Genomic DNA, 12046 nt, shown 5'->3' on the forward strand with positions numbered 1-12046 from the left:
CTGATGGTAAAATTCTAATCATATATTCCTACATTGTGCTTGATAGTTTTTTGTGTATATTTAAAGTAAATTTTTTGTTTATGTAATTTTTGTGTTTATTGACTACATATTATGTGTTCGCTGTTATATAATGTATGTAATAGCCTGAGAGAGGTCCAGGCAGTGCTGCTGAGAAAGACTCTGTCACAGGGAGGAAGACGTGACAAGATGGCCGCCCTGCTGATGACGCACATTGAGAGGGAGAGGAATAAAGTTCACAGTGCAACCTCCCCTTTTAATGCTTCCTCATCCTCCTCGCTGAAAACAAGTGTGAAGACGTTCCACACCCAGAAGGGGCAGTACAGCGTCCATTTCAGCACCCCGACAGGTCAGTGATGTCAGTTATTTGAATGTTTTTTTGCACTTACATGTTTCATATTGTCAAACAGTTTTAATATTAGACAAAGCTAACCCAGGTAAATACAAAATGCAGTTTTTTAATGATGATTTTGTTTATGAAGGGAAAAAAATCTCCTTATAGCCCTGTGTGAAAAGTAACTGCCTCCGTTATTAAGCTGGGAATTTATTAACTTCACTCTTTGGAAAGGATAGAGTTTTTTTCCCCCTTTAATACATGAAGTTATTGTTTGAAAACTACGTTTTGTATATATTCAGGTATCTCTGTCTATTATTAAAATGTGTTTGATGGTCTGAAAACAGTGCAGTAAACAATTTCTTTGTTGTTTAATAGAAAAAGAGAATACTGTACTGATAGATGTACTTTGTGTAGTGCATAACTGGGTCTTCCAATGAATTGATGCATTCTCATAAAATTAGAATTAATCCATTAACATCAGATGGGAGCAGCACATTGCACCTTTAGCTTGAGTACAGTAGCTGAGGTGAACATTGCCTCCTAATAGGATTTTATGCATGGCACTAGAGAACAGGCATATATGTAGTAAGCCTTATAAATTACTTTTAATTCACAGATTGCAAGAAGCTCTTTCAAACTATTTATGGCCATTTAACATTCTATGTGTATATTTTCAAAATTTCTTTCTGATTATATCTTTCTGCAGCTCATGCACTGCTCTCTCTCATTCCTCCTTCCACCGCATCGTCTTCCTCCTCATCTCTAGCCTTCTAATGAAGTCAGGGCTTTAACATCCCAAAATTTACATAAACATGTTTATTTATTCCTGATATTGTTGAAATTATTTATTGTCAGCACATTACACATGTGACCCTCCCGTCTCCAGACAGCTGACAACCTGGGTAAACAACTACAGCTGGTCACAAGCTAACATTTTCTCTCTGATAAACAAGCATCGGAGTCCAAAAAGTTACATCCAGAGGCTAACAGCAGCTAACAGAGGCAAACTATCGAACGCTCCGACGCCTGAGTGGAAAAACCAAATCAACAAACGGCAACATCCGAAAGGCCAATGGCACCTTCGTACGATCATCGACTGAGCGGCTACAGCGTTGGAAGGAGTTCTTCGAGACGCTGTACAATCACGACCCGCCACAAGGGCCACCAGCAGAACCGCCACCCATCGAGGCACCAGAGACCCCGATGTCCGATGATGAACCGACCCTGGCAGAGGTGAAGACGGCCATCCGGACTTTGAATACTGGTAAAGCACCTGGTGTGGATGCAATCACCGTGGAATCGATTAAGGCTGGCAGTGATGTTCTTCTCCAAGGAGTGCACCTTCTTCTGCAAAACATCTGGCTCACGGAGACGATTCAGAGAACATGGAAGAAAGCCATCATTATCCCAGTCTTCAAGAAAGGTGACAACCGAGAATGCCAAAACTATCGTGGCATCAGTCTGCTCTCGATTGTTGGAAAAGTCTTCATGAAAGTAATTCAACCACGCCTGCAGAAACATCGCCAACAAACGAGCCGCGAGGAGCAAGCCGGCTTCAGACCACACTGTGGGTGCTGTGACCAGATATTCAGCATTCGCCAGGTGATGGAGGAGCGAATTCGATGTGGGAAACGGATGGTCATCGTCTTTATTGACTTTCGATCTGCATTTGACTGCATCGATTGGCCAGCACTTTGGATGGCGCTGGAGACCGAGCACATCCCACCAAAAGTCATTAAGCTCCTGCAGGAAAATTACAATGGATCATCGAGCCAAATATGCATCTGTAATGAACTGTCGACTAAATTCACCATCCGCACTGGAGTCCGCCAGGGAGACGTCGCCTCACCACTACTCTTCAACATCGTAGTCGACGCCATCATGAGGAAAGTCTTCAGGGGCAGACGCGGAGTCCAGTTTGATGAAAATAGCACTGTGACGGATCCTGTGTTTGCAGATGACAGCAGTATGTTGGCCTAGGATGACGCCGAAGCCACGGATGTTCTATATAAGATTGCACACGCCGCCGAGTCATATAGCTTGAAGATAAAAACTGACAAGACGAAGGTGTTGACAACAGATGGGTCGCCTGCCAATGTCTACCTCAACGGTATCCAAATAGAACAAGTCCAGCAGTTCAAATACCTGGGCTCACTGATCGAGCAAAGGAAGGTCGCGTCCACAGCAGAGATCCACAGTCAAATAGGTCAAGCAACTGCACCATTCACTTCTCTAAAGTGGTGCTTGTGGAAGCGAATCAATATTTCCATCTCGACCAAAATCCGCCTTTTCCGGACGCTGATCCTGCCGATTCTACTGTATGGATCTGAAACGTGGACGGTGCTCAAAGCGGACCTCAACAAAGTTTTCCAGATGCGCTGCCTTCGACAGATATTACGAGCATCACTTCGAGGCCGCCTTCGAAACGAGGACATGCGACGGAGATGCGACAACCAACCGCCAATCGAGGGGCAAATTCAAAAATGCCGATTGCGATGGTTTGGCCATGTGTGTCGAATGGATGCGAGCAGACTACCACATCAACTCCTCTGGCGTAAACGACCCACCCAGTGGAGAATCCACCGAACGGCACCGAAGAAAACATGGCTAAAACAGGTCGAAGATGACATCAGGGGCAGAATAAATCTCGATGAGGCCAGGACAATCGCCAACGATCGCCATGCATGGCAACGAGTTGTGAAGGAAATTCGACAACCATTGACACCCACAGCAGCGTATGGGCTTAGGAGTCGATCCAGACCCAACGCCAGCTAGGGATCAAAGAGAAAGAGAACAGAGGCAAACAGGAGTTAACTGCAGCTAATGACAGCTAACAGCAGCAAAAATAAACACTGAGGGCCATGAGTGCAAAAATAAATTGATTAAATACATTAATAAATAATTAAATGTTTCAACAATTAATGGAACCAACTTGATCAAAAAAATATTAAATAGTTTGTTAATTGGTGGAGGTTGACTCTGAAATAAATTAAAGTAAAATACAAACAACTCTTTATGATGCACCCTTTGCACTCTAAGGTTGCCATATTGGCTTTTTCATATAATTTCATATAAAAAGGGTGCCAGATTAGCTCAGTGGGTGAGCAGGCAACTACGTGCTGCATGTAGTGGCCTGGGTTTCAGTTCGACCCTTTGCTGCATGTCTTCCTCTCTCTCTTTCCCTGTTTTCCTGCCTCTCTCTATCCAATAAAAGCTAAAATGCCAAAAAAAATAATATAAAAAAGTGAAAATTCTGTGTGTCTGTGGTGTGTAACACTGGTGTGGTGTTACAGATATCACAGCGCTCTTAACATGCCCGATCATGTTTGGGCACAGTAAGAGTAACTGTGTATTTGCCTCACATACCACTACGTGTGGATCATTATTTTCTCTAATAACCTGAGCGGAGCCGATATGTTGGTGCTGATGGATAAAAGGCGCGCGTCTATCAGCCATGCGCTGCAGGAATGCGCTGTTTGTTTCCACCCACCATGTGTTAATGGAGCTGGAAGCCATGTTTTCATTGTGCGCTTCAGATAAGGACAGCGTTAATGCGGTGTCAGAGTCCGGGCCTGATCACCGTGATTAGACCTGTAAACAGTTCCTGTCTTTGTTCTGCTGTGGGGAGAACCCGGTTCATGCAGGAACGGCTGAAAGCTGCAGATGGAGGCTTTCTCATAGCTCTGGTGGAAGCTGGTTCTGAGATGTTCCCAGTTTGGCTTGACCTGAGTCCTTTTATTAAGGATGACTGGAACACATGCATCCATAATTTTTGTGTGTTTGTCCATCGTTGTCAGATTATCAGTTAAAAAAACAGTTGACAACATAAAAACAAACCCAGGTCCAAAAAACTGAGTTTATGAGTTTTGTTATGTACCATTAACAAAAATATTAGCTGGCACCTGTTGGTGAGCTGCAAAATCCTCCTTTGCACACCTTTGTTGTTCACTTTTTAAAAGGAATAAAACCTGCAGCTCCCGCTGGTATCAAACGCCGGCCGTCAGCTCCCATTTCCTTAAACTGTGACAGAGCAGATCATTATGAGCATTTGTGAAGGCTGACTCCTGCGGTGAGAGCGGAGCCTTAAGAAACTGGTGGTGCTGTAATAACAATAATAATATTGCTTGTTTTGTTTCTGCCTTACAGCAGCTCTCCGTCTGTCAGTCAGGACATGAGCTCATAGGAAAACACCCACAGGAACAACCAGCCTCTATTCCAGCCAGAGCCACAGCCTCACCTCTGCTGGGGCCCCCGTTACTGGTTCAGTGACACGGGGCCGGTTTGGAGTGCGCAGTGTCACCCTGTGAAGTCCAACAGTGGTTCAGTTTTATTTATACAGCACTGAACCTCAATAATATTCACCTCAAAGTGCTTTATACTGTGAGGCAGACCCAACAATCAGACGGCCCCCTATGAGCAGCCGTGCACCACTGATCTGACGAAAAGGCTCTGCCTCCCATTCTACTTTTAAATACTCTACGAACAACAAGTAAGCCTGCAGTGTGAGAGCAAAGTGCTCTGATGGAGTGATATGGTACTACAAGGTCATTAAGATAAGGTGAGCGATGTTCCAGTGTATCATGTAAATAAGTCACTGATTAAAAAAGAGAGCGATGAAGCTTCCTGTGAGCTCTGTGCATGTCACAGTGTTAGAAAATCGAACAATATATAATTATTATATATAATTAAATACTACGATTTTATTTATAACTGTCTGCTCATAGTTTCAGAGCAGATGGAGTCTGTCTCAGCTCTCATTGGCTGAGAGGCCTTTACCCTGCAGAGCGAAGCTGCTCTAAAGCTGATCAGAGATCAGCAGGCATGAAATCGTGATCCACTGACCAATCAGATCTCCAGAAAATATCCCTCAGACCTCAGTGCTCAGAGAGAAAGAGAGAGGGAGGGTAGAAAAATAGATCCTTAGGATCAACTTGATCCCTTATTCGTCCAAAGCAGTTTCTCTTTGCATGTTTGATTTGTTCTTTGGTTTCTCTCAGACAGTTTAACACAGCTGAAATACAACAGACTGTTTCCACTGGTTTCCCAGTATAACCAACCAGTCACACTGCTTAGTGTGCACTTTAATACTTATATTTATACAGCGCCAAATCACAACAACAGTTGTCTCAAGGCGCTTTTTATTGTAAGGGAAAGACCCTACGATAGTACAAAGACAACCCCCTTGATCGAGCGCTTTGGCGACAGTGGGAAGGAAAAACTCCTTTTAAACAGGAAGAAACCTCCAGCAATAGAAAAGAGGAAAGCAAAATAATTTGCTGACTCCAGCAAAAGTCAGCAAATAATCATAAAGTAGGGGAGGATTGTGACACCAGGTGTGCAGTTTCAATGGAATCTCCGATCCTCGTTTGACACATCTGGTTTCAAAACACCAAAATGGCGACGGCAAAAACGCTCGTCATGTGACATCCATCTTTTACACTGTGAATGGATGTGCTGGGCCTCCGTTGGAGGCTGATGGAGACAAAACACAGAGCAAAAACACACTGAATGCTGGGTCACGTTGGCATGGTATCAGCGTCAAAGGTCAGTGTTGGTCAGTGTTGCGTTCACAGGTGGAGGAAATGATCGGATTCTGTCGGTTTAAAGTTCAGGCTCTCCCTCAAACTCTGCACCGTGGAGCCACTTTAAGACTTTTGGTGAATTTGACCCCCAGAAACCCAAAACCGGGGTTGCATCACCACCGTGACATCCTCCAGTGTTCTGCAGTGGGTTATGAAACTGTGTGCAGAGATAGAGGGCCTCTGTTCGTACCGAAGAAAAGGCCAATAAAGTAAGAAGAGGAGGAGGAGTGAAGAGGGGAGAGAGATTGATACAGTAATGCTTGCTCTCTCAGTGTGGACTGATGGACCAGATCCCCGCTAAACATTTTGTTTGGATCAGAGCCCAGTCCTGCACACTGCTTTCAATTATCTCTCTCCCCTCTCTCTCTCTGCTGCTCGCTCGCTCTCACTCAGGAGTGTTTAGGGAAAAACCGAACTGGGAGAGGGGAGGGGGGAAACGTGTTTTCTTCTTCCTTCCTTCCCTCCTTTTTTTCCTGCGACGCTCGTTCGCACTCCACCACAGAGCAAGAAAGAGAGAAAGCGGGGCAGAGCCAGAGCGCCGAGGTTTGGGAGTTTTTTGGCGATGCAGCACGCTCGCAAACTCTGACTCCAAACACTCGACATGCGGCGACTCTGCTGTTTCCTGTCACTGTCCTGCTCCTTCATCTTCTTCTTCACCTCTCTTCTGCCAGCCGATGGACAGACAGCAGGAGGAGGAGGAGTGAGAGGAGGGGGAGGAGTAGAGACGATCCAGGTGATGTTCACGCCGACCATCTGCAAGGTGCGCTGTAGCCAGGACCGATGTGTCAACTACTGCGAGAGAGGCAACGTGACGACACTGTACAGCGGCGGCGAAGGAGGAGGAAGGAGAGATGGCTCTCACGGACCAGGCTTCAGAGTCTGTGAGTTGAAGCTTTAACTTTAAAGACCTGCATGTGAATAAATAACTCTGTCACAGAGAGGGACGGTGTCGGGTTCACTGCCATGTTTGCGTGCAGTAAATAATGCACACGTGCAGGTTTGTGCAGCTTGTCTTAAATCTGCTTCAAATTTAAATTCCTGCTGGAAGTTGGTGTAAAGCTTCCAGTATGAAGCGATGTGAAGCGATCAGCAGGATGTGAGCACACTTTTATGTCCACGACATCCGTGTATTGTGTTGAAGAGATCTCAGCTGAAGTCGAGCTAGGGCCAGCTGGTCTTGATGTAATCCCAGTTCAGACCACAAGATGGTGCTGTGAGACCACGCAACCTTGTTTTAATTGAGACGTAGAATTTCCCGTTCATGTCCCTGAACACGTCATGAAAACGCATTTTTCAAAGGTCCAGTTCAGGGACTCCAGTTAGCTGAGGTGAAGCCGAGCAGACCGCTAACAGCCTCAGCCACATGTCAGTCAAAGAGCCCCCAATAATACAAACTTTAAGCCTTAATACAGTTTAAACAGGTGAGCTATAAAAACATTTTTTTGTGTACAGTTGTGATGAAGGCAAAATTATCTACACACCTAACAGATTGTGCATCAGGCTGTAAACATGTTTAGTTTTGCTGTAAAGTTTTGAATGGGAGTCTATGGGGACTGACTCACTGCTGACACCAGCCTCTTGTGGATGTTAAAGGAACTGCAGCTTTTGTTAATGGGTCTGCTTAATTCTCCTGTCCCAGCCGAGTCCACCACTGCTGGCAGTATCATCCGTTTTTGTGTTTTGTTGCCCATAAATAGCGAGGAGCGTTTTATTATCTTAATGCTGCTGGGGTTTTTTCTTCTTCTTCTTTGTTTGAGGAATCTGGACATTCTTTATGAATTACTGTAAGTGTTGTCAGATGATCTCTGCCTAGATTTACTTTGCTAAAGTCGGATATTGGACTCTTGGACTTGAATCTGAGGTAACATGAGAGGCTCAAACCTGAGATTTACACCAAAATTTATAGAGAATGAGCTCGAGAAAATTCCAGCCCGTCAGAGATAATAACTCCTGCGCTGAACATTTGATCTTCACGCTCTCAATGAGGCTTCACGTGTGAAGCTGCTCCAGCTGAGTCATGTGACCTGCAGCTCTTTGATGGTTGGCAGAGTTGGGAGGCTGAAGCCCAGCCAGTGAATAGTTGTATAGTCTGATCTGATCCCGGGTCAGTGAGTGTTAATCGTTCCTGCTGGCAGCGAGTCGGAGCTGTCAAACAGCTCAGGACTCTCGCAGGAAGCACAGAGCGTCCAGCACTGTTTAATTTAAACTTAATTAGTGGGTCGAAACACAAACCAGCATTTTATCTAATCACCAATCACTCGTTACATTATTTCCAACTGTAATTGTATCGCAATTACCCTGATTCATATTTAATCTGCTTCGATCAGAAAAGCCCCACAAAAAAGGCTTTGAACTGGAAGTCAAACTCACACTGAGATAAGCTGAGTGCTTATCTTAATTCATCCCAAATTTCACAGCAGAACGATCTGAAAAGGGTCAAAACTAATCGAAAATTAAACATTTCAATATTCTGTTCCATAGTCAGACCTTTAAAAACCCTCAGGAGTGGAAGCTACATGTTACCAGATAATCTGCGAACTTAAATTGAGCACTTTTTAAAACTTTCCCCAGCAGGGGGCAGCATTTTACCAACAAGCTTAAGGCCTCATCTGAGCCGGTATTACACAAAGAGAAAATGCAGTATTTACAGTATTAATTTAACTGTTTGGCAGTTAGTTTTGAAGCTTTGATTGAGCTAATCCCATAAATTGATTGTTTTCAGTCTTAACAAATGGCTCATTGGCTCCCTCTTCAGGCTGCTGATGCAATAGCATTATCAGCTTTCATTTTATCAGTGTAAACATTATTAGAAGTTCAGCACCATCATTTATTGACTTCACTGTCTCCAGCAGTGCAAAGTTACCCCGATGTTTCCTTTTTTGTTCTTTTCGGTGAAACTGAGCGTGGTGCTGGTGATGGTTGCTCTCCATTTGAATACCAAACGGTAATTAAGTTCATACTTGGATGTTTTCTAGTTTGAGATTAGCCTGTTTATGTAATGAGCTCTTTGGGCAGATGCTCTGCTATTAAGGCAAAGGTCGTGAACGCTGGAGTGGTGTCTGTGTAAGAGTAGCACGATCTGCTGATTATCAGATCCCAAGAGTCAGGTGCCCTTTGTATGAGATACTCAAGATTCCTGCAGAGCGCGACTGACTCAAAATTAGAAAATGACAATACTTTGATTGTAGTCATCCATATTTTCTGAACTACAAAACTAGAAAAAGAGACCAGGAGTCTGTTTGCAGTAAATTGTATCAGTTCGCTCACGTAATAAGCTGTTGTTACATGGCTAACATCACCAGTTTTCATCTCACCAGTCTAGAAAAAGCGTTTAAAGTTCAGCATTATTGTTTATTCCTTTATTCTCTCCACACTGTCTTGAGGGGTGGAAAGTGTTTGCTCTTGATTTTATTTATTTATTTATTTTTTAACCAAGCATGATTTCTTTCCAGGTGTTTACATAGTGGATCAAAAAGTTTTGAGGCATTTTTTTCCCTGACAACTTTCAGCACCATACCTAAATTTCTTAGAAAGAGCTGCTGCCTCAAACACTAAACTCAGGAAGTGGCAGTCTGCTTGCAGTAAAGGTTAACAGCGATAGCTGTCTGTGACTATTTGTAGGTCAGTAAACCATAAATCCTCCTCCGCAGAGCAGGAGGTGGTGGGGGGTGTACACCTGCAGATATGTGGTTGTGCCTACCTCTGTTTTATGCTTTAAAGGCATTTAAAGGCCTTGGTTTAGAAAAGGGTTTTCCACATTTTTTCATTTTACCCTCATTCATGGTTTGAAGAGTTTGCGCCATCGTATTTTCATGTTGATGAATACCGATGGCTGTTTGCTGGTTTTCTGGATATTTGTGCAACAAGTGCTACATCTGGAGAGAAGGAGAGGAATCAGAGGGGCAGAGGGAGAAGAGTGACCACTGACATATGGCTTTCATTGATCATAAAAATAGCCCCATCGCACGTCCCTGTGTTTCAGAGGACATCATAGTAACTTAGTTTGTTGGAGAGCCAACCTGATGGTGACTTTCAGCCAAGTCTTAATCAAGCAATATAACGCTTATGTCACGGGGGGGGGGGGCTTTGCTTTTTGTCGTCATAACGATGTCAAGTCCTCAGTATGTGGACTACAGCTCTTTGTCCTCACAACATCAGTAACACACACACACACACACACACACACACACACACACACACACACACACACACACACACACACACACAGCCCTGTTCAGCTATCTTAGTGAGGACCTTCATTGACATAATGGTTTCCCTAGCTCCTTACCCTAACCATGAGAAATGAATGCCTAACCCTTACCCTAAACCTAACCATAACCTAATTGTAACCCTGACACTAAAACCACATTTTCAAACTTGTGAGGACCGGTGAGTGTGTCCTCACAAGTGACTGTTGGTTCTCACAAGTATAGTAGAATGCAGATTTCGGTCCTCACAAAGATAGCTAGACAGGAACACGCACACGCACACACACGCACACACACACACATATGTGCCCAGGATATTTTGCTGGTGATGTGTGAATGTTTAAATAAGCAGTGAGGTAAGACTGGACAGCAACACACACAAACACACACAAATACAAGGGAGGAGGTGGTGACATCATAGGGTCAGAGGTTAATCCCCCTGTCCAAACAGCTGTTCCCCCCATCAGCCTCTCTCGCTTTACATACAGACTAACAATCAAAACAGAGAAGCACACGAATGTAAAGGAAATCATGGGAGATGTTATCTGTCAAAACATACAAACCAAAGCAATAGAAATTCTACTAAATAAACTAAATATTAACATTTCAGAGCAGCTTCTCAGAGCTGCTAGCATGGATGTCGATTCCATTTGGACAGGATTAACATTACAGAGCGAGGTGGGGGATAATGTATTCCTTGTGGGGTTCGGGTAATTTAAGTCTATTACAGGAACTGGACTGTAACTGGGTAACCAAAACAGAAAGCAACAAAAGCCTCCATAAAGAGGAGAAAATCTTCCTCTTAACGTTTTGAAGTTTTTCCTCCATATCCCAATAACCCGATGACGGCTGTCTGCACATCCACGGGTGGGGGCTGGCAGATTCTTCAGCTACTTTTAATCACACTTCTTCAAGTAAATCTACCAGGCTAGCAGGAGCTGACTAAATTAATTAGCTGCTGAACTGTCAGGGAGAGCTTGTGCATGTGCAGTTTGCTGCGTCTCTCAGTCGTATCTGTTGTTCAGTGATAAATTCGGATTGCGGGTCAGGAAAAAACAAGCTGAGTGTGAGCTGTGGGAGGTGACGGTCACGGTCACTGCGGTGTGGCAGGAAACCACACATGCTATTGTTGTTTTCTTCCTTCTTTTTTCACATTTACATCATAAGTGCAACATTTTTAGAAAGCTCCTGGTTTTGAAGTCCTATCTGAGGGTAAATGTACCGAGTTTCCATAACTGAAAAACACGGAGATATGCGCTTTGCGTTAGACGTAAAGGTTCTGTGGGTAACCTCCTTAAAACCTGTAAAGACACCAGTGACCGTGAATGTTACACTCACACAGGGATGCTAAATAGTGTTTGTAGGCAACGGCACAACCACAGTTACTGCAACCACGTGTGGTGAACTTGTGATCTTGTTGCCTTTCAAATTGGTGCTTTGACCAGGTCTGCATCAGGGTTGCTGCTTTACCAGGTGTAACAATAAAGTTTAACATCCAGGCATCCACGAAAACAGAATTTATGAAGTTTAACAGATTTAGAAGTTAGCAGGAAGTTAGCTCGCTAGCTTCCATCTAAACATGATATAGCATGTTCTGACTGAGAGATTTCTGAAAGAATTCAAACGTACAGCTCTGCTATCACTTCCAACATAAATGAAGACAGAAAACTAAACAGCAGTGACGTTTGTAGGGTTACTGAAGTTGGACTAGCTGGTATATAATGGTGTGCTACATGGTGGCTAGCTACACAGCTATGTTAGCATAGCACAAACACAGTGAAGCTGGAGGATGAACACTAACTTTTTTCCCCTCGATAAAAGTTAACGTGAGGCTTCCCGATGGTTAGGGACAAATGCAATCGCATGGCAGGATGCTGTAAACGGACCAAACTTCAGTCAGG

General features: G+C 44.0%; 1 protein-coding gene across 4 annotated transcripts in view; it reads left to right on the forward strand.

Moving 5' to 3' along the window:
* Positions 1-12046, forward strand: part of LOC134641727 (latent-transforming growth factor beta-binding protein 4-like) — an 80447-nt gene that overhangs the window by 24388 nt on the left and 44013 nt on the right. For all 4 annotated transcript variants that reach the window (XM_063494246.1, XM_063494247.1, XM_063494248.1 and 1 more), the window contains exons 4-5: positions 144-367; positions 6609-6818. In XM_063494246.1, coding sequence (XP_063350316.1) covers positions 144-367; positions 6609-6818 — 434 coding nt within the window. The remainder of the gene's footprint in view (positions 1-143; positions 368-6608; positions 6819-12046) is intronic.

Source organism: Pelmatolapia mariae, linkage group LG14 (assembly GCF_036321145.2).
Source record: "Pelmatolapia mariae isolate MD_Pm_ZW linkage group LG14, Pm_UMD_F_2, whole genome shotgun sequence".
NCBI classification, from domain to species: Eukaryota; Metazoa; Chordata; class Actinopteri; order Cichliformes; family Cichlidae; genus Pelmatolapia; species Pelmatolapia mariae.